This window comes from Monodon monoceros, unplaced genomic scaffold (genome assembly GCF_005190385.1).
Source record: "Monodon monoceros isolate NGI ecotype Baffin Bay Population unplaced genomic scaffold, NGI_Narwhal_1 Super_Scaffold_8, whole genome shotgun sequence".
Taxonomy (NCBI): Eukaryota; Metazoa; Chordata; class Mammalia; order Artiodactyla; family Monodontidae; genus Monodon; species Monodon monoceros.
The window spans coordinates 836,249-858,891 of NW_021703785.1; the positions used below are offsets into that span (position 1 = coordinate 836,249).

Below are 22,643 nucleotides of genomic sequence, written 5' to 3' on the forward strand. Positions count from 1 at the left end.
GGGGTCAGTGAGGTGGGACGGGGGTCAGTGGGGGTGGGACGGGTCAGCGGGGGTGGGACGGGGGTCAGTGGGGTGGGACGGGGGTCAGTGGTGGTGGGACGGGGGTCAGTGGGGGTGAGTGGGCCAGGTAGCCGCCCCTCCCCCTGCCCACGGGGCTCAGGGCAGGGAGGGGGGCCTATGCGGGGACGGTGACACTGAGCACAGCGTCCCCAGGCCGCCGCGCGCCTGCCGCCCACGTCCCTTCTTACGCTGGACTTCTCCTCGAAGCTGGCGAGGTCCTTCAGGAGGTGCTGCACATGCGCCAGGCTGTTCCCCACGTCGGTGAAGGTCGTGATCTTCTGGGCCAACACGTCCAAGGCGGCTTTGACCTGCGACGGAGTGGGGGTGAGAGACCAGGCAGGGAGAGCAGTGAGAAGAGCCACGGCCGAGAAGAAGGAGGGGGGGATATGCCGCAGAAACGGGGCGGGCGGGGCGGGGGCCCGGACCCCTCTCAGAAGCAGTGCCAGAGGGAAACCTCCTCGAATTGAGAAGGAACCTCTACAGCGACCCCACTGCCGACGTCACAGGCGTAATGACGGCGAAACACCTTCCCCGTGAGACTGGGAGCAGGGCAGGGACGCCCGCCCTCACTAACGTTACGCGAGTGGTGGAAGCTCTCTCCGGGCAACGGGGCAAACAATTTAAAAAATAAACAAATAAAAACATACAGATCAAACAGGAAGAAATCAAGCCATTTCTGTTGCACATGACCTGATCGTCTATGTGGAGAAACCCCGAAACTCTACCAAACGACTCCCAGATTGAGTTCAGCAAGGTTTCAGGAGACGAGATAAATATACAAAAACCTAGCTGTACTTCCATAGATAGCAATGAGCACATGGACACCGAAATTAAAAATACAACACCATCTACAATTGCTTAAGAAACGGAATATGTACACGTAAATCAAACAAAACACGTACTGAACTCATGCAAACCACACAGCACTGGTGAAAGAAATCTAAGAAAATCTAAATAAATGGACCGACGTACGCGTTCACTGAGTGGAGGACTTGGCACAGTAAAGGTGCTGATTCTCCCCAAATTGAGGTACAGGTTCAACACAATTCCTGACAGAGCCCCAGCAGGATTTTCTCATAGGCAAATCTTGTCTCGTAGACGAGATTATTTTAAATTTACACGGAAAGGCAAAGGAACCAGAACAGCTAAAACAACCGTGATGGAGAAGGATGAAGGGGGCGGGACAGAGTTTCTACGACCTTCGTCTGCAATGGTTTACTCATCGCTCACATAGTCCAAGCCAATCCCGCGGCCCCGTGAGGCTCCGCGTGGCTGACGAGCCAGTTCTCACGGCGCGCTGTCAGCGGCCTTCCGCAGCCGCAGTGCCGGGCGCCCACCCGCAGGCCCCCCGAGCCCCGGCCTCTCACCTCTCGGAAGTCCTGCTCGAAGTGCCGGAGCTGCAGGCACTGCTCCAGTTTTCGCTGATGTTTTGCCCAAAACTCATCAAAGGCGGCCTCGGTTTCACTCAGCTGGGCCAGGAGCCTGCGAGAGGGGACGGCAGCCGTGCTGGGCCCCTGCAGCGCCAAGCGGGCGGGGCGCTCGGTCTGCCCTCCACACGCGAGGGGGCACATCGGAGGGCTCGGGGGGCCGGGGTCTGTGTCCCCCCAGGGCCCTGCCCTTGCCCTCGACGCCCTGGGTCTCTCGGAGCCGCCTGGGGCGGGTGGTTGTGCTGAGTGTGTTGTTTTAAAAGTGCAGACGTGGCCGTTTGGGCCTACCATTCACAACCTCAGCTCAGGGGACGAGGAAGCGGTGAGCGGCCTCTGCGCCTGCAGGTCACGTGCTGCCGCCCTGACCCCGCCGGCCCCGGCCTCACCTCTGCACGGTGCTCTGACTGTCCAGCTGGTCCTGGTTCGGGCTCTGCTCCGGGCCCCGGGCCAGCGGCTCCCGGATGCTCTCCAGGACGCTCCGCCCCTCGTCCAGCGCCAGCCTCATGTCCTCCTGTGGGAAGAGCGCGCCGCCCATCACCCCAGGCCGCCGGGCCCTGGGCTTGGCCCCCGGCGGTGGGCTCCGTGGCGCCCGGCCCCGCAGGGGAGCGTGAAGGTGACGACAATAAGGTGGGCACACGGTGGCCTCCGCCTGTCCCCCAGACCCTCTGCTGACCGCCCAGCAGTGCTGGGGAGGCGCTCCCACCGTGAACGGGGAAGGGCTAGGGTTACGGGTCTCCCAGGCAGTGGGACCGGACAGGGTAACAGGAAACCAGACCCCCGGTGTCTCCTCCCACGGCCCGCCGCCGGGGGCCGAACGGGGTGAGGGCTCTCTTGGACGGGTAGGGGGCGGCCCCCAAGCACCAGCAGTGGGTCACGGCCTCCACTAACTCAAAGCCCGAATCGCGCGGCGGCCTCAGAGGCACAGCCCCGATCGCGTTTACCAGGAAGCCGGTTGTGTGCCATGACCACTTGGTCGGGCTCAGGCGTCCGAGTCCGCCCCCCTCTCCCGGGGGCGCCGGGGATGCTGTCTCATTGCCCTGATCAGCAGGGCCCGGCAGCAGGACGGCAGGGCCCAACCAGAGACGTTGCTTGGAAGGGAGGTTCAGCTTCCCTGCAGGGCAGCCAGCTCGGGAGCCTCCCAGGCTCCACTTATCTGACGCCCCTCCCTGCACCACCCCGCCTGCGCACGCACCTTGGCCCTGTCCTTCTTCTCCGTGTGGGCATGGAGCACGGAGCTCGTGGACTGTACGTCGTTGGGCAGCTCCGTCTCGGCCAGCTCGGTCCCGAAGGCCTGCAGCATCTGAGCTGTCTGCTTAACCAGGAGGGCGAAGCTCTCTATCGCCTGGTGGGGAGGAAAGCACCATCACGAAGCCGCTGACGCACCGCGGCCTCCTGCGCCTGGAAGCTTGGCCGCAGCCCAGCCCGTCTTCCCGCCTGCGCCTCAGCCTCGGCTCCTTCACAAACACGGGCTCTGCACCCTCCTCGGAGGGTGAGTGCCGAGAACCCAGCTCGCACTTTTCTTTTTTTCTTTTCTGTCCTGAGCCCAAGAAAGCCACTCCCGACTCATGACTCACGTTACTCCTTCGGATGACTAAAGTCCACTGAGACCACCTGCTCATTCTTGGGGAGAAAACCCGGGTAAACGGGAAGAGGTCTTTGGAACAGGCAGCACCTTCAGGCAAAAGCAGCTCTGCTGGATTGACTGTGCTTACGGAGGATGCAAGGGACTCACTGTGCGGTGGCAGAGCCACCTGGAGTGGCAGTAATCCAGTGTCCCGCCCAGGTCCTCGGTCAGCTGGGACTTGTCAATGTAACTGTGTAATTCCGGGACGGAGCTCAGCATTATGACCTGGGGAGGATGAGAGCCGCCCGTAAGCAGAGCGCCCCGCACACGCAGACGGAGGGGCCGAGGCAGGCGTGGACAGAAGGCGTCTCCCGGCTCCTCCACAGAGGGCAGGGCGCGGCGCCCCCTGGGCCTCGGCTCTCCCATCCGTGAAACGAGTGTACGATGACCGGTCTCACCAGACGACCGCTGCTGGGGTCGAGCAAAGACCTGGATGGAGCCGGGCACGCTGCCGACACCGGGCATCTGATGGGTGAGGGGGCCCTTGTGCTAACGGAGCCGCACGGACCCCAAAGCCGCGGGTCTGTCCGCATTCCTGCTGAGACCGGGAGGCTGCGCGGGGGCGGGGGTAGGTGCCCAGCACGGCACAGCTGCCTTTGGGGAGAACAGGTGGCCCCGGAGGCTCTTCCACATGGATGAGTTTTACTTCCTATCTTGCTCTTGTCCTTTTGAGGTCATTCCATCCATGAGCCTGGATAAAAATACAGCCTTTGCTTTGCAAGCTGTCAGTTCTTGCTGCCGAGGTCCTGGGAGGCTCAGCCCACGCGCCACTCGACACCACCTCGTGTTTTATTAAACTCTGAGCTCGCTGGGGGCCGAGGGGACACCTGACACGTCCCAGGTCAACTGTATCCCGATGTGGGAGGTCAGGGTGCCACCGAGACCCGGAGGACCACCTGCCCTGCCGTCGGGGGCCCACGTGAGGCCCCCCGACTGAGGCATAACTTTCACTTAAGAACAGGCTACGATGGCAGTTCTCAGCGGAGGTATCTGGTCTCTCTTTGCCGTCCGGCAAGGCCGTTCCCCCAGGTCAGCCTGATTCACGCCAACAGGACCAGGGACGGGTCGGTCCACTATCCAAGGACCTAACGCTCTTCCTCCGTGACTTCTACCTGCTTCGCGTCTACTGAACCACGACAGAAAAGGCGAGAACACACCGCCCCTCTGGATGTTTTCTACTTAGCACCGAGGTCAGCACAGGCACCAGCACACTGACGTGGACACACTGTAGCAGCAGCCTTCCCGAGATGATGCTTCTCTAATTCTAAAGAATGATCCAAAATGGGCCAGGGAACAGGAGATGCTGGCGATGAATTCTGTGAAACCGCGTTTTGAGAACTCACGGGCTCAGCCCCATGGGGCCACGTGCAGGGCAACCACCGCACTTAGGGTGGGACCCCAGCCTTGTTTCCTCTGACCCGGGGTCTCTTGTTAGCGAGGGTCACTCGCCAAATATGGGCAAATGTCACCGCCTCACAGGGTCCCTGAGACGTTGGTGCCCAGGAGATGGCTCGGCGGAGGGAGGGCCGGGCTGCGGGCTGGGGAGCACAGACCCCTGTCCCCAGCGTCAGAAACCAAGGCTTTTGATGCTACAAAAACGGGTGCACCCCCTTCCCCTCAAACCCTGGAGCCTGAGGTCTAGGGCCGCTGAGTGTGGCCTACACACCTGGCCCCGGCCAGCAAAGCACCCTCTGTCCTGAGCACAGAGAGCAGGGGACAACCTCGGGGACGGTGACCCACACCGGGATTCTCAGATTCCAAGAGAAACCTGGCTGGTCTTGTTGGAGAGGTTCTAAGGTGCTGGGGGTGGGCTCTGTCCTCTTGGTAACGGGCGCGTTGCCGGGCAACCCCTTCCAACTGGGTTGCTCTGGGTACCTGGCTCAACGTGGGCCGGCCTCCCTGGGGGGACGCAGGCTTCCTGGGGGCACAGCTTCTAAGGGATCCCTGCAACCTCTGCCTTTAAAGGGGCTGCCCTGTGCTGGCCGGAGTGAGAAGGCGAGACAGGGGTCCCTCTGCAGCTGGGGGTCGCTCACACCCACTTCCCTGGCCCCCTCGCCCCCGTGCCCAGGTGGAGCCGGGCCGCTCCTCACAGGAGGTGGGCACTTACCGGTACCTTCATCTTAAAGTCATCTCTGTTGAACCTGAAGGCGAGGTCAGAGAGCGTCCTTTGGAAAAATCCCGTTGGGCGCAGGACGAGGACAAGCTGGAGGTTTGCTGGGAAGGATGCCTGCAGGGGACAGAGGGCTGCGGCTCTGTCTGCGGGCAGCACGGCTGCCAGCCGGGTCCCCACGCCCGCAGCGGCCCTCGGTCCCAACGGGGAGGACCAGCCCACCAGAGCGGGCGTTTCCAACACGCCAACGTCAGACTGAAGTGGAAATGGTTACAGACACTGCACTGTTAGAGCATCACCATTTCTTACAGAAAAGCACAGAAGTCACACTGCTTGGCACAGCTATGCTGTGCTGCTTATCAACTTCACGGGCAAAAGCTCTGGCCTTCTGGGGAGCTTGTGAGAACCTATCATGGAAGAGGATGTAAAAGGAGAAGGTGGATATGTATGTGTACGTATAACTGAGTCACTTTGCCGCACATCTGAAACTAACACAGCACTGTGAATCAACTATATTGCAATAAAAATTTTAAAAATAAAATAAAAAATAAACTGTAAAAAAACGAGCTTTGACCTCTTGTTAAGGCTGAGTTGGTGCCCCCAGATTCTTATTTTGAAGTCCACGTCCCCAGTGGCTCAGAATGTCTTTAGGGTCTTCACAGAGGCGACCGAGTTAAGATGAGGTCATCAGGGCAGGCCCATGACCGGACATGACTGTGTCCTTATAAATACAAAGGGGACATTTGGGCATAGAGACCCACGGGGACGCCGTGTGAGGATGGATGTAGAGACAGGGGCTACCATGGCTGAGGGTGTCCAGAGGCCACCAGACGCTGGGGGAGCACGGAGAGACACCCCTCCACAGCCGCAGAGGGACCAGCCTGCCGACACCGTGATCTCAGACTTCTGCCTGCAGACTCGGGGGACAGGAGATTCCTGTCGTTTGAGCCCCTCTGTGGTCTATGGTATCTGTTATGACGGCCCCAGGAAACTAAGACACTTGTGCAATAAAGACAAAGCCACACACACACACACACACACACGCACACACACACATACACACGCATCACCTAAAACAGAGCTAAAGATAAGCTTACACCCAGGCGCACACCCGTAGCAGATATGGTCACGTGAGCAGATTCGCACATTCACGTAAGCTCTGCGTACGAGGTGCCTGACCTTGGACAAGTTAACCTCTGTGCCTCGGTCTCCCCATGTGCAAATGGGGATAACAAAGCACCTTCCTCACCGCACCGTCCTGGAGGCCGAGCTCTCTGCCGCCCAGGCAGTGTTCAGAGCCCTGCTCCTGACTGAAGCTGAGACAGGGGCATTGCCTGCCCAGGGCCCTGGGGCCGCACCCGGTGGCCTCAGTCTGAGAACCGGTCCCTCAAGTGAGAGAAAAAGGAGGAGAAAGAGAGGCCACTGGGACTGGGCGCTCAGGCTCAGGGCTCCCCGGCCAGTGTCACTCCTGCCGGCGGCCCTGACCTGATGCTGCCCCGCTGTTCCCCACAGAAGCGCTGGGACCCTCTCGAGATGTCAGCTGACCACGACAGCCCCCGCCCAGAACATCCACACAAGTCCCCGCCTGGCCGCGAACAAGCCCAGAGTCCTGAACACGGCCAGTGGCGCCCCCTCCCCGACTCCGCGGCTCCCCGACCCCCCGACGTGGTTCGCACGCCCTCCCCAGCCTCCGCACCTGGACACCTGCCCGGTGCCTTGGTGGGTCAGGGAGGCCCCGGGAGCCTGGCCCCACGTCTGAGGATTCCGCTATCCCGTCCCCGAACCGGACACAGCGAGGCCGTGGCCCCGCGGCCCCAGGGCCCCCCCTCCCACCGCATCGGGGCGGCCACCCTGAATCCCAGCAGCGAGCGCTCAGCCTCCGTGTCTGCCCAGGAGCCCTGCCCCATCGTCCTCTGTCTCCAAACACGACTCACATCTTCGGGCTGGATCTCGCCATCCCGTTCCTGTGGCCGATGCACACCTGCTCCCTGTATCCCTCCTGCCCTCCCGCCCAGGCCGCCACGCGCCTGATCTCCAGCCACCCTCACCAGGCCACGGCGGGGTCCTGGCCCTTCAAGGAGCCCGACCTCAATCCCCTCTATTGATCTTCACCCCGCGAGTCAACCACAGCCCCCCAGACGTCTGCTCAGGTGTGTTCTGCCCCAGCACGCGGCCGCCTGGAAGCTGAGCTTTCCCGCACCTCAACCCCACCTCCCAGCCTCTCTGCACACCAGCACACAGTGCTGGTCACCACTGTGACTCCACACCCTGTCTCCAGCCTGGCCGCACCTGCCCTACACCTGCCGCCTCTCCATCGCCCGCCGCCCGTCCCGCCTGCACCCCTCCCCGCTGCGTCCCTCCGTCACCTGCCGCCCCTCCCCGCTGCGCCCCTCCGTCACCTGCTGCCCCTCCGTCACCTGCCGCCCCTCCCCCCTGCACCCCTCCCCCCTGCAGCCCCTGCACGCCTGCCCCACAGTCCCTAACGTGTCCGGGTGTCACCGTCACAGCCCTGGAGGGCAGGACTGCGTGTCCCCCGTGCCAGCACCTGAGCAGGTGCCCGCTGAGTGTTGTGGACAGAGACGAGAAGGTGGGCAGCCTGACGGGGGGGCTCTGGGTCCCCATCAGAAAGAGGGCCGTGTAGCCCCCCCACCAGGCGTGAGACCGGCGTCCACTACCTCAGGAAAACCGCCTTCAGCGTCTCTTTCTGGAGGCGGCACCGAGTCACACTTCTCTAGCCTTCAGCCCGGTTCTATTGCCCTGATTCGCACCTCACAGCTGCTGTGGTGTGAGCTTACAAGGTAACACGAGCCCTTGTCCTTCACTGAGGTCCACTCAGGGCAGGTGGCCAGGAAACCCAGGGTGGGGGACTTGCCCACCCCATCCCGGGAGGAGGGGCACCAGCTGTGCTCACCGTCCCGTCAACATGGAGAAGACTGTCCCCTTCTTGTCCTCTGCTTCAGTCTTTCCGTGTCTCTAAATGATTGAGTCTTTATATTGAAGAGAGTAACTGTGAGATCCCAGCCCAGTGGGAACACTTCAATGAGACACACACAACTATAAATTAAATCATAATTTATAGCTGCAAATTAATTTTCTCGCCCTTGGAGTCAAACATCTGTATGAAAAGCTCTGGGAAATTCCAAAACAAAAACTTTATTTAAAAAATACAGTAACTATGGGATTTCCCTGGTGGCACAGTGGTTAAGAATCTGCCCGCCGATGCAGGGGACACGGGTTCGAGCCCTGGTCCGGGAAGATCCCACGTGCCGCGGAGCAACTAAGCCCGTGCGCCGCAACGACTGAGTCTGCGCTCTAGAGCCCGTGCACTGCAACTACTGAGCCCACGTGCCGCAAATACTGAAGCCCGCGCGCCTAGAGCCCGTGCTCCGCAACAAGAGAAGCCACCAGAATGAGCAGTCCGCACGCCGCAACTAGAGAAAGCCCGCGCGCAGCAGCGAAGACCCAACGCGGCCAAAAATAAATAAATAAATAAATAAAAATAGAGTGACTCGATGGCAGGTTTGGGACGAAGGCTATAAAGTAACATCTGTTTGTAACTTACTCAGTAATCAAGTGATTATGGTAGTTCCTACATAACCTGAAAGCAGCAGTGTTTCTTTCCTGAGGCTGACCTTCATTGGCTGAGCAACAGAGAGACGGTGCGAGGACCATTAAAGTGTAATCTGGAGGCAGAGAAAGAGGCTGGCTTCTGAATTAATATTCTAAGAGCCTTATACAATGCAAAGACGTCACCTACAGTTACAAAACAGCTAAATGCAGTGGAACGCAGTAGAAGCTCTGTGGAACCCCAGTGCCTCAGGGAACGGGGTTTGAAAACACTCCCCAAGTGCATGTTACTTTCTTAAGTTTTGCTCGAAGTCACATTTACCCAGGCTGACTATACACTTGACTTCAAACAGAGCAGCCAAACCCTGACCAATAATATTTGTCTGATAGCAGTCAAAAAACACAAGTTTGTGTGATGAATATAGACTTGAAACTTGGTGTCTCAGTGCCAACAGATGAAAACCCTAGGGTCTGAATCAGAGAGGCTGACGTGAGACGAGGCCTCCCCTCGCTCCCAGGGTGGCTCCCATGCAGGCTGTGTGTGAGCACTGAGGATGGGGCCGTCTAAGACCCCCCCACCTCCTGGTGGACAGCGTGGAGACCGCCATAAACACCGTTATGGAAAAGACACTGAAGAACTCGGTGGGAAGGGCATCTCTTTGATCAGAGGACGATCATGAGGCCAAATACTCCCCACATCAGGGGAGCTGTCCTCCCCCAGAACATTCTGTGTGGACCTGCACTGCCCACCGGCCTGGACTCGGACCCCCAGCCGCCGACCCCATCCGTAGGCGGCCTCGGCCCTTTGAAGCCCAGTCTCCACCGGCAGTGCAGGTGAGTTTAAGGGAAGCTGCATGAAGGCATCTCCACGCACAGCCCAGGGCTGGAGGCGCCCTGTCCCCTCCACAGAGCAGCTCTGCTGAGATACTTATTTTAGAAGTCGCAGCTCTTCAAGAGTCAGCGCTGGCCTCCCAAGGGGCCAGTCCGTGCGTTATCCTCAGCCAGAGCGGTGCTATGACCCGACCCCCTCGGTGACCTGTGTTCCACCCCCTGCGCCCCAGGCCCCTCGGAAGGAGCCATGCCCTGGCCCCCCGCCTTCCCGTCTGTGTTCCGAGGGGCGGATCACCACCCCTCTGCCCAGACAAGGCCTCCTTCCCCTCCCAGCTCTCGGCAGGGTCACCTCAGGCGGGAAGCCCTCCTGGAGCTCGCTCTGCTCCCGCCTTCCCTCCGCTATAGGTGCTCACAAGCTGCGCTTAGACCTCTAGTAACTAGCGCACAGTAGGAAGTCACCAGCGTGGTTTAGGACAATGTTATTTGGCTACATTTGGAATATTTACCGGATGCCCTAAAAATCCTTCAGATACTTCATTTTGTACCTTTTCTGCACACAGAAGGCATAGGCTTTACAAGCAAAAACGAGCTCTGCCCCACGCAGACTAGAAACAACTCTCACTGGGATTTCCTTCAAGGTGTGCTCTAGGGTACGGACTCAGCTGAGCCAGGCTGGCTCCAGACACAGGTCAGCAGCCTCTGCTCCTCTGCTGCCGCGCCCCCAGCTGCCCCCCAACTCCTCCACAGACTCCTGTAGTTTAGAAAAAGGGGGTTCAATTTTAAATGGAATCCCAGAAGAGTATACACGGTATTTTATGAAAGATACATCCATCCGAGGACGGTCCAAACCTTGATCCAACTGTTGGGCAAAGAGCAATGTTCGAGCTCTCAGCTTTGGGTCTCATCCGTGGGTTGTGACTGTGAACTGTGACAGGCAGACACGCACATCAAACTGACACCCGGTGAGCTGCCGCGGGCTCTGCTCTTGATGGGGATACAGCAAGTCTGATTTTAGCGACACTGGACTTTGGACCCTCCAATGCCTTATTTTTCTATTCCAAGCTGAGGTAAAGGCATCCAAAAAAAGGGAAAAGAACACCCCGAAGTACAGAAATCTCAGCTCATGAGACAGCACACATGGCGGCTTAAAATAGCCCCAAATTTCAGCGCATTATGTAAGCGCCCAGGCTCACTCGGGCGGCCAAACGTGTTTGGATCAACAGCCTCTCTGCCTGCGGCCCGGGGCCGTGGTAGAATCGTTCAGGCTGGGCCGGTGCCAACAGATGTCCCCTCCTCAAGGGCTCTGGCCCAGCTGAAGCCAGCTGGTCTTCTCCCCCAAGCTCCCCTGGATGAAAGCAAAGGCCAGCGAGGCTGGCGGTCCAGGTCCACAGCGGGGGATGGCGTTGTGGACCAGCTCTGCCCCCTCCCGCTCCCCTGCACGGGGACAAGGTGCCAGCTGTGTCCCCACCACAGAGCCAGGGTGCAGCGCGGACCCCGCACCTAGCTCAGAGGGGCACAGACCAGGAGCGGCAAGGCCGGGCTCGCAGTGTCCCGGCCCCCTGTGACCTCCCTGCCCATCTCCGGTGCCCTGTGTGTGTGTCCGGCATCTGGTCACGATGTCAGCCACCTGCACTCCACTAGTCTACACATTTCCTGCTATGCTCCCCTGTCCCCAGCACTTCCTACCGTGCCAGGCACACATTAAGGTCTCAATAAATGTGTTGAATATATAAATAGAACTTTTGGCATTAATACGATCAGTGAATTCTTGTAACAAAAACCACTGGAGTTCAAAGAGAATTTCTGACCATTCTGCTGAAAAGTGCTAACTTCTGGGCAGTTCCAAGGCAGTATTGGGGAACCTTAAGGCTTACAGGAGAAAAATTTATATTTTTATTGTATAAGAATCAGTGCAAACATGAAAACTCTAACTTTTTTTTTGTTTTTGTTTTGCGGTACGCGGGCCTCTCACTGCTGTGGCCTCTCCCGTTGTGGACCACAGGCTCCAGACGCGCAGGCTCAGCGGCCACGGCTCACGGGCCCAGCCGCTCCGCGGCACGTGGGATCTTCCCAGACCAGGGCACGAACCCGCGTCCCCTGCATCGGCAGGCGGACTCTCAACCACTGCACCACCAGGGAAGCCCCTAACTTTTCAGTTATGATTTTCACAATGTTTTGAAGATGAGCCAGCTCTCTTCAAAAATTCATCTCATTATAAACTGGATGAAGGGACTTCCCTGGTGGTGCAGTGGTTAAGAATCCGCCTGCCAATTCAAGGGGCATGGGTTCAAGCCCTGGTCCGGGAAAATCCCGTATACTGTGGAGTAACTAAGCCCGCGCACCACAACTACTGAGCCCATGAGCCACAACTACTGAAGCCCGCGCTCCTAGAGCCCGTGCTCCGCAACAAGAGAAGCCACCGCAATGAGAAGCCCGCACACCGCATCGAAGAGTAGCCCCCGCTCGCCGCAACTAGAGAAAGCCCGTGCACAGCAATGAAGCCCAATGCAGCCACAAAAAACCAACCAACCAACCAACCAACCAACCAAACAACTGGATGAAGAGTAAAGCTATGTTTATGCTCGGCCACGGGAGAGCCTGACCCTACACGGGTCTACCCTGGGCCACTGGCGATCTCGATGACTACTCAGGTTTTAAAAATAATGTATCTGTTTCTTAGAAAACAATACTGCATTTGGAGAATCTCTTATTATCTGACCAGGAGTGGCTGATCAGCTTGAGAGATATTCACAGCGCTCCTGTCTCGCCCGGGCCCGGGCTGGGTGCCGGCCACACGAAGGCGGATGGGGCTGGCCGTGGCCTCGAGGGCCCATGGCGTGCAAACAGAGAATGAGGGTATCCTCCCAGGAAGGGAGGCCAGGCAGGGACTGAGCGCAGTCCTGCTCCAGGGTTTTGGGGGGCGGGCGCTAGGGGCGGGTAAGGAGGGATGAGTGGCAGTCACCCTGGCTCTGGGTGAGGGCCCCCCAGGGTGTGGCGTGTGGCAAGGCCTGGACCCCACGGGGATGCCCGTGACCATCACGGCAAAGCCCCTGACTCAGACGCCCGTGCACACCACGACGTGCCCGAGCGGTGGTTCAAACCACTGATAGACAAACGCAAAAGAACTGGGCAAATTACTGGATTCGAAAATGTTATTATAACAGTGTTACCTTTTAAAACAGCAACACACTTGACTGGAAACCTCTTGGCCGCCAGCTCAGGACTAATTTACTGAGTTATTGATTCAAGAAAAATGTGTTGTTAAGTCCTTTGTGCATCTGACCCAAGTGGCTTTTACAATTTAATCCTTAATTTGGGCTGTCAGGTGACGTCACGCGCAAATTTATTTTAAAATTTAAAATAATGAAATGGACATGCTGGCTGTGAACTGGTGGTGGCACATCAAAGTCCTCTGTGAGCTTCTAAGGATTTAAAAACAAAGGAAAGCTGACGATGAAACATTTATACACTACGTGAATACGCTTCTTTTGAAACATCCTCAAGTGTTTTGATTTGTTGCAGACAAATGGTGATGTAGAGAATGCGTGCCTGGTGGGGACGGGAAGCAGGGGCAGGGCGGTGGGGGAGTCGCTTTGTCAGGAGGACGAAGCGGGGACCGGGCAGCCCCAGGACGGGTTTGCAGGACCCTGTCGGTCGTGAGCGTCGGGGCAGATCCTGAGCCTGAAGCGTTGTTCAGAGGAAGTAATGAGGCAGCCGGGAGGACGGATCAGTTCTCCGGCCACATCCAGACCCCAGCACAGCAACAGCCCCTCAGAGGCCAGAACAAGACCCAGAGCAAGAGCCTGGGGGACCGTCCCCCCACTGGGGGTCGGTCAGGGTCACTCTGCCTGCAGAGCAGCAAACTTCCCGGTCCTCTGGCTGTGGGGAGGCAGGGGTGGGTGAAACTCAGCCGGGGAGAAGCGCTCCGCACCCAGCTCGGGAGCCCGGCCAAGCCGCCGCCGAAAATAAGACTGGGGGCTTTCTGCTGACTTCAGCTATTCCCGCGGCTAAAAACAGCACAGCAGCAGTGCAGACCAGCGGCTCTTCCGCCTGCAGTCTGCGGACCAGGAGGGTCTCCACGTGGCCATGAGGGCCACCAAGGACGGCTACTAGTCTGCCTTAGTCGTAAGACTAAAGAAGAAACAGCCCGTTTAGAAGGAGAAAGTCACATAGGAGAAGCTATTCAATGTAATCCCCAAACTTGTAGCCAGAAGGTTTCCCTCAATAATGACTGCACGGTGTGTCCTGAGCATCTCACATACTCAGCGTCAGAGACAAACCAGCTGGGGAGATGGTTTTCAAGTTATAACACAGCCCCCGAGAGTGATAACCCACTTGAGAACACACAGGCATGCACACACACGTGCACAGACATGCACACACGTGCACACACACTTGTGCTCGCAACTCGAGGAACCCAGGAAGGTGTGGCTGGCCCTGCCCCAGGCCCCAGGCTGGTGCTCCGAGCTGGTGCCCCACCGAGCAGCACAGGCCAGCACCCAAAGTGCCAGCCGGCAGGAAAGGCCGCGTCACCCGCCCAGGAGGAGGGGGTGGGGGGCACGCGCGCGGTTACCGACACTTACCGCTATTCTCAGGATGGACGCCTTGACCGAGGTCCATTTGTCCTGCCTGCGGTCTATGACCAGGATGAACCCGATGCCAGCATCCTGCAGGCTGAAAGGAGGAGAGAGCCGCGCTCAGTGCGCCGCCGGAGGATGGGCCTGCCCTGCCGTCCATCTCCAGGAAGAGCTCGGGGCAAACCGGCTCCTCCTGTGGCCCTCAGCCTGCTCCACACATTGCCAGGGGCGCCGCGTGCCAGGACAGCATTGAGCCACCTGCAGGGCTTCCCTGAGCTCGCGGGCACCTTCCAGGGCTCGCTCTGACCCGAGACGGACGGACAGACTCTGTGTTGTTTATTTCCCAGCCTGACACCAACCAGCTCACGGCACAGAGAGGTAGGCAGGGCCCATGCTTCCTGGAGCCCAGCTGTTCCAGTCAGAGCTGGTCATCTTGCCTTGCAAGTGGACCGGCCGGCCCAGCCCTTCACAGTGAGCCTATGACCCACACGTCACGTTAGTCCCAGCATCTGGGGTCCCCGAGTTCATCCACGACACAAAATCGCGCTTGAAGGCACGGCCACAGCTCGGGGAGAAAAGCCTCGAGGCGCCTGGAGGTGCACGAGCATCCGCTGGGGACGGGAGACAAGATGAGGCTCCTCGCAGCAGCAGCATCTGAGAGAAAGACGCTGAGCACCGGTGACGACAGCCCCGTCCCCACAGCCTGACGCGGCGTCTGAGTCACTGCGGAGACCAGGAGGCTTCTCCCCTTGGACAAGCCCGCCACCGTGAGCCAGCTGCAGGGCGGCAGTGCCCACGCCAGCCAGTCGGCGCGGAGGAATGAGCGAGCAGGCCGAGGCTCCGACTGGAACTGCTAATTTCCACGTCTCCGAACATACCAACGGTTTAAATGAAAACCAGAAATACACGGGACACGTATAAACTACGTGGCTGGCAGCGGTGCTCTGCCTGCTGGGAACATTATGTAACAAAAGCCACAGCTGAAACAGCCCAAGTGCTCCGTCTCGGAGCAACACCGATGATGGACACACAGAGCCACGCCTGCGCGGGAGCGTGCGCGCCGCTGACTGTGTGTCAGCGCACCCGATGGTGAAAGGCTCCACCCGTTCAGCGTTACCTGCTCCACAGACGGCACAGGACTTCCGGGTAAAAGCACAAACAGACGTCAGAGTGCGCACAGCCAGGCCGACACGGCGCCCCCGACAGAACCGTCTTCTAATCAGGCTCAGCTCTCACGGAGGGAAGTTTTATTTTGTTTACCACTCGGGCTTAAGTGCCAGGTACCTGGGATCACAGCCGCCTTGCCCCACTCCCCACGCCCGGCAGCGGCGATCCACGTGGACGGCGGCCTCAGGGCCTGATCTGGGCGGGCAGAGCCGGGGCGGTCAGGAGCCTGGGGCTCCTCGGTTGGCGTCACGGGCACACGCCTTCCCCTGGGCAGCCCCAGGCGGGCTCCTGAGCCCTCCCAGCCTCGGCCACGGGAGCCGGGGCTCAGCCCGGCGCGAGACGGCAGCGCATCGGGCGCCCGCGCGGGCCCCGTCCCGTCCACTCGCTGGTGCTCTGCCGAGACTGCCCCTCTTGGCGGCCCCTCCCCTGGGGGGACAAGTCCCACGCGGTCCCCTGACAACACCGACCACAGCGGCTTCTCCACAGGCTGTGTCTGCACTCTGCCCCACCCTCCCTCCGTCTCACAGGGAGCTGCCCTGCGGTCTGCGCCGTGGGGCCGGCCCGGGTCTGAGGCCCAGCCGCCGGGATCTCACTCTTCCTAAGGTGCAGGAGACTCGCTTGCCCTGAGCAGGCGGCCACCCTGCCAGGCATCGGCCCCGCCAGCACAGGGGTCTGAGATGCGCCCCCAGACCGCCCGCCCGTGGGGGGCTACCGAGAGGAGCACAGCCCAGGCGCGGGCGCCACACACGGGGACACGGGCCTGTCACCACAAGCCGGGCCGGGCCATTCCTCGGCGCCACCTGGATGGGCCACTCAGCGAGAAGCAAAAGCGGGGCCCGAACAGGGTCCACCTCCGGGGCTGCCGCGGGAGCAAAGTCTGATGATGGCGGCAAGCCCGCCGTGCGCCCTACTCAGCGGTGGCTGCTGTGCAGCCGTCTCCCCTCCCCCGGGACAGAGCTCTAGGAGCGCGGCCCGCCTCCCCATCACCCCTCGTGACTCCACAACAGGCCTCAGGGTGTCAGCTGTGGTTCTGGGCCCGGAACGTCCTCCTGTGGCCCCTGCGCTGACCCCGCTGCCCTCGGCGGCCTGTCACGCTCACGCACGAGCAGGGCCGCTGGCCTGGCCACTCACGGAGCACGCGGCCCAGGGCCTCGTGCCCCACCGCCCGCGTCACTTCCACATCCCCCTGCCACCCCCACCCCCGTCCCTTGGGGTCTTTAACTGGCTCTGTGCATTTGAAAGCCTTACGGTAAAAAGTCTGTAACGACCTCAGTGGACAGTGCTGACAACAAACATGATGAAGACGCAAAGGCGCCAACGACACAATCTCTTAAAAAGAGAATTTCAAGAGAAATATGAGGAATTTACTGGATCCACAAAAACGTGTCCCGAAAGGCGGGTTTCCCAGCGAGGCAGCGGTCGGGCCGGCAGCTCCCGGCTCCTGGTGTATGAAAACACTCAGGCCAGAGCTCTGCGGTCATCCGCCTGCAGCCCCGCAGGTGCCCAGTGGGGTCGTGCAAGGGAGGGTGTGGCCGAGGCCCCGCCTGGGTCCCCCCTCCTGGCAGGCACTGCACTGAAGCCTGGGGCTATTCTTCCCTCACTCCCCACAATGAGCCAGAGGCACACAGAGTCTAAGTCTATTGCCCAGAGTCACACAGCTGGGGAGCACAGACCGGGTGGGGCCCGCGGCCTGGCTCCGAGTCCAGACCCCCCAGGCCGAGTCCACCCTGTGGGATAAAGCCGCCCTCCCTCCCGCCCACCCCTGGGCTGCCTCCTGTGTCGGGCCAGGCAGGGCGGCCCCAGAGGCAGAAGGTGACGACGCCCGTGCACCAGCACCTGGCTCGGGGCCACGAGAGCTCTCCTCCCTGCCTCTCTCCTGTCTCTGACCACGTTTTGGGAACGCTGGCTCAGAGGTGCACAGGCGTAACAGAAGGCACCTTATGTAAGGACGTAGGGACCCTCCAAGGCCCCCTCTGCCCACGTGACTGCAGCCCCAGAGCAAGGCCGTGTGATCTGCCCAGCCCCCAGGAGCCAGGGCTCAGCACCCCAGGGTCCCGTCACTCTGCCCTCCACCGCTCTAAGGAGGGTCCCGTCTGCCCGTCTCCTGCGTCCGTGACCTCACATGCCCAGGGGAGAGGGAGGGTGGCTGACGCTCAGATTGCACAAGAGGCCAGCACCCAGGGTCCCTCGTGTGCCAGGCCTCGACGTGACTGCGCTGAGGGTGGTGGCAGTAGGGGAAACTGGAGCAAGTAATCCAGAAACTGCAGCCACGCGGGCAAGCCCCTGGGACCCTGGACACACGCGGCCCTGTGGACGCACAGACGTCAGCCCGCAAAGTCCCAACAGCCGCTCGGAGGGGCCCCTGGGTGGCTGCCCGGCCGCCGAGTGAGGCTGATGGGCTCACTGTGGGCCCAAACAATCAAAAAAGGCCCAGAGATCACGCAGGCACGGCGTCCTCTCTAACACCCCAGGCCTGCTAGCTCCTCGGGTGGCCCTGGGTGGCCGGAGGCACGGCCAGCTGCAGTCTGACCTCCCCTTCGTCGGGACTGGGCAGCATGGGGCGGCCCGGGAACTGGGCTGGGCTGGGAGGGTCCCCGCAGTGAGGCCGCGGCCACCCGGCGTCACCGTGACCAGTTCCTGCGTGGCTGCACCTTGCTCTCAGACCCAACATGTCACAGAGCAGGGACAGGCGGGGACACTAGGCCCGGCTTGGCCTCGCTCAGCCCGTGCGGAGCTCCCGGTGGGAAGGACCACGGCTGGGGTGAGGGTGAGCGTTCTCAGGGCCACCTTGACAGAGGCCAGCTAAGCCTGGCACCAGGCGGGGGAAACAAGCCCAGCAAGGGGGGCAGCGGGCCAGGCAGGCCTGGGAAGGAGGCGCCGGCAGGCTGGCGCCCATCCCAGCCTGGCCTGGCGGGTGGCAGCGCGGTGCATCCCCAGGGGCCCGTGGGAGAGAAGGTCCCACCTCCTCCAGGGGCCCTGGCCAAGCAGCTGGGCCCTGGGGCTGGGCCAGCCCTTGGGGTGGGCAGGGGGTGGGCAGGCCAGGTAGGGGGCTGAGGTACGGGTGGAGGCTGCAGCTGGGGGTTGGGGGGCACAAGCCGGCTTGTAGAGCAAATGGGTCCAGGCAGGACCTGCCCCACCTTCCTGACCGCCCCTGCTTCCCCACCTGGCTGTGCTTCTTTGGCCTTTCTTCTCTCTTTGCATCCCATGTTTTGACCCTGGTCTACAGAGGTTGCGAATGTTACAAAGATTTTCCTTCCCTGTCTTCCTTTTGTAAGCGAAATGCCACAGACCGTTTCCTCTCTGCCTGTGACTTACCTGCCGGGTTCAAACGCCGTGACTTTGAACGTAGCCCTGAGCATTCAAGCCTGAGCCTTTCTTTCCTGGCTGTCTCTTCCCTCTTCTTGTGATTCAAAAGCTGCACCTGTTATCATATCACGTGTGCAAGGTGGTTCTCTTAACGCTGGTCAGCTTTTCATCCCAGAAAGCACAACGGCAAGAAAAACGTCAGACCCTTTTAAAGAACTCTCTCACACGTGGTAACAGCACCATATCTGTTCTCAAGGCTACAGCAGCCCCGTCAGGGTCAGACGCACACAGGGAGAGCAGGGCCGGCCAGGGAGCCCTGACCACACAGTAGGGCTGTTGCCTCGTTCTCACAACCCAAAGGAAACAGTCCACCTCTTACAAAAACACAGGGATTTCTCCAAAGAGCCCGAAAACTTGCATTTTTTGTTCTTTATATTTGAGTTATTTTTTCCACATCAACATCAAGGTGAACATACTCAAGATTTGTTTGAACCGACGCATGTGCAGTAGTAGGAGGGTCTTTCTTAGACAACGAAGAGGTTAACGTGCAGCCCCGTGCCCCGTCTACAGGGACCCACGTGGCACAGAAGGAAACTGGAGTATGTACCTGGTTTTCAAAGACTGATTTTCATCTATCTCAAAACACAGCCTTCTCCAACAGATGACGGATGAACACAATGTGGTCCACCCATGCAACGGAGTATCACTCAGCCTTAGGAAGGAAGGAGATCCTGACACCTGCTACGACACGGCTGAACCTTGAGGACACTATCCTCGGTGAAATAAGCCACCCCAGAGTGACAGATCCAGCCTGATTCCACTCACGCGAGGTCCTTGGAGGAGTCAGGTTCACGGAGACAGAAAGTGGACGGTGGGGCCCACGGCTCGGGGAGGGAGCATTTCACGGGGACAGAGCTTCAGTTCTACCAGACGCCAAATTCTGGAGTCTGCTGCCCAGCTGCGTGCGTGTAACATCACTGAGCTGTGCACTTACAAACAGTTAGGACGGCGAGAAGTAGGTGTATTTTCCCACAACTAGAAAATTATGTTGGGGGAAGAACCCACCAAGCACACAGCTTCCTTAAATACATGAAAAAAAAAAAGACACGCGCGCGCACACACACACACTATTGGCCGCCTCCTTGTAACAGGGTGAACTGCTCCCCCGAGGGCACGCAGACGCCAGCACCACCTCGGCTAGTCCGGAATCCCTGCTACCTGGTTACCTGCCAGAGGCTCCACGTTGCCGCTGCAGCCCCAGCTGCCTGCCGTCTGGCTCCTGCCCTGCAAGTGGGTCCTGAGCTGCGCCGGGGCTGCCTCAGGCACGTCCTCTGCACCTGGAGCTGAAACCCTAGATGAGGAGGCCTCTGGGCGTGGCGACGCCCCATGTGCACGAGCTGCTGGGTGCAGCCTGGGCGCTCTGACGGCAGCGAGGGAGGGGCTCCCCAAGCCCACGCCCACCCCTCCTGGGCTCCCCTCACGGGGACCTGTCGCTGTTCCCAAGCAGGGCAGGGCTGCACCCCTCCTCCCGGGCAGGTCTCTCGCCCTTCCCCCAACAGGTGAAGGGCATGGCCGCTGTTAGCTGGATGCCGCCCCATCACAGCCGCGTGCCCAACAGGTGGGGACGTCCCACTTCTGAGCTGCCCGAGATGGCAGCCACTGGCCCCTGGGAACTGCAGGACGGCTAGCCCGGCCCAGGAACTGAGCCTTGATATTTAGTTAGTTTCAATTTAAATGGCTACACGTGGCCAGTGGCTGTCACGCTAGACGGTGGTGACAGAGAAACGTCATTACGACAAAGGAAGAGTTCTGAGCCGGGCGGCCTCTGGCTCCACAGGAGAACAAGGTCGGGAGGACAGAGAGACAGGACCCCTGTGGAGAGGGTGCCCCAGCGGGCACGGGTCCCTGAGCTTCAGGCCACGTGGGGCAACGGGCTGAGCCAGGCCACCGGACAGCAAATGGACAGCACACGGCAAGGACGGCCCTTTACTTGCTAATTACGCGAGGCCAGAGAGCCTGAGAGCTGTTGCTAATTACGCGAGCCGCAGGGAAGGGTCACCCCCAGCCAGAGCGCCTGAGAGCTGTCACAAACGGGATCACCGTCAAGGTGTCCGGCCTCAGAACAGAGCACCACACCTGCCACGTGGGGGGCCACGCGGCAGGAGGCGGAGGGGTGGTGGCCACAGGCTGGGGCTCACCTGCCCGGTCCATCCACACCCAAGGCTGCAGCACAGCCGCCACAGGACAGGCAGGGCGCCGTCTGCGAGGACGCCTGCCACACGCCGTCGACCAGGAAGGGGCTGCGCTGTCCTGTCTTGTCGGGGGGCATCTGCACACGGACGGAGCGAGATGCTTGACTGTGGTTTCCTGTGGGGAGCGTGAAAGCTAACGATTTTTCACGTATGCGTTTGAGTTGCTCGGGACACGCTCATGCCACATTTTCTATCCTTATATTCAAAAGTCAGCTGAAAATTCACATGGAGTCACAGCCACAGCGAGAAAGGAGGTGCTGCCAGGGGCTCGAGGCAGGGCTCGAGGCAGCCTGGCTGCAGGGCTTGGCAGTAGGCGTGTCCCGAGCACGGCTGGGGGCCTCAGAACGGCATTTACGACCCTGCTCCATCCCCACGCGTGCTGCCTTTCCCCATCACGTAGTCCATACAACTGCCAAGTGGGGGCACGTGTGTGCACGCGTGTGGTGTGCATGCTTGCGTGTGGTGTGCACACCTGCTCCTATGCACGTATGAGCATTCGTGTGTGTGGTGTGATGCACACCTGCGTGCACACGTGTGATGTGTGATGCACACCTGTGTGTATATGTGTGTCGTGTGTGATGCACGCCCGTGTGTGGGTGACCTCTTTGCGTGCACCTCTCCTCGGGTGAACACGGCCCACCACGGAAGCCAGATGGGAGATGTGCCTGTGTCTCCCGAGCAGCTGGGTGATCTGACCCGGGTCCATGGAAAGTTAGCGTCCTTATCGGCATCCAGTAATCTAGGAGCCCCTGAGCTGCGCCGTCACCGGGCTGGGGAGGGCGGCAGCTGTGCAGCAAGGTGATCCTAGCGGTGTTATCTTCCAAACCCAGGGCGAGTAGGGGTGGGATGCCCCCAGGGATCCTGCAGGACTGCCGTGTGGAAGGGCGTCCGGGACGGCTAAATCTGTCCTTCAGAGAAAGGCCAGAAACCTACTGTCTCAGTGTTGGCAGCCCTAAGACCCTGTGACCTTGCGTGTGTGAGTGCACGCGTATGCCTGTGCATGTCTTGTCTGTGTACACCGGCACCCACAGGGGAAGCCGCCAGTGACTGCCCTCACCAGGAGAGAGGATCAGCTGGGAAACTTCGGTTTTGCCACAGGGAGGGGTGAGAGGGGGTGAGAGGTGGATGGAGGGGGGACCCAGACTCCAGAATCGCGAGGGGAGGGGCCCTGGAGCCCGGCAGCCCGGCTCCGTGACTCGCTCACAATTCACTGGGTGCTGGACCCAAGCCCTGCATGGCGACACGTGGCAGGTGTAAATGAATCAAAAGGTCAATCTTTCTTTTTTTATTGGGCGATTTCCATTAGCATAAACATGCTGTGATCTCCCTCATCTTAAAAGAAAACTTCGTCTGCCCCTCACTGACCATTTCCCCGCCCAACCTCGTCTGCCCCACCTCCGCCCCTCACTGACCATTTCCCCGCCCCCAAACTCGTCTGCCCCACCTCCGCCCCTCACTGACCATTTCCCTGCCCCCAACCTCGTCTGCCCCACCTCCATCCCTCACTGACCACTTCCCCACCCCCCTCGAGAGCAGATCCTGGAAGGAGGTGTCCACGCTCCCTGCACTGGCTCTGATCCCTCTCCATGACTGAGGTTCCCCTGACTGACACCCCCCCCTGGGGTCCTGTGAGGACCATCCCCCCTGAGACACCCCCGGGGGTCCTGTGAAGACCATCCCCCCTGAGACCCCCCTGGCGGTCCTGTGAGGACCGTCCCCCCT

The 22,643-nt window shown here is 60.1% G+C and overlaps 1 protein-coding gene across 1 annotated transcript in view; it reads right to left on the bottom strand.

Moving 5' to 3' along the window:
• Positions 1 to 64: 64 nt before the first annotated feature.
• MCF2L (MCF.2 cell line derived transforming sequence like) overlaps positions 65 to 22,643 on the bottom strand; it is a 103,815-nt gene continuing 81,236 nt past the window's right edge. Inside the window, exons 5-12 of the mRNA XM_029210492.1 lie at positions 14,203 to 14,293; positions 5,219 to 5,338; positions 3,220 to 3,336; positions 2,680 to 2,829; positions 1,874 to 1,998; positions 1,428 to 1,542; positions 196 to 368; positions 65 to 143 (exon numbers count right to left, since the gene is read on the bottom strand). Coding sequence (XP_029066325.1) covers positions 65 to 143; positions 196 to 368; positions 1,428 to 1,542; positions 1,874 to 1,998; positions 2,680 to 2,829; positions 3,220 to 3,336; positions 5,219 to 5,338; positions 14,203 to 14,293 — 970 coding nt within the window. The remainder of the gene's footprint in view (positions 144 to 195; positions 369 to 1,427; positions 1,543 to 1,873; positions 1,999 to 2,679; positions 2,830 to 3,219; positions 3,337 to 5,218; positions 5,339 to 14,202; positions 14,294 to 22,643) is intronic.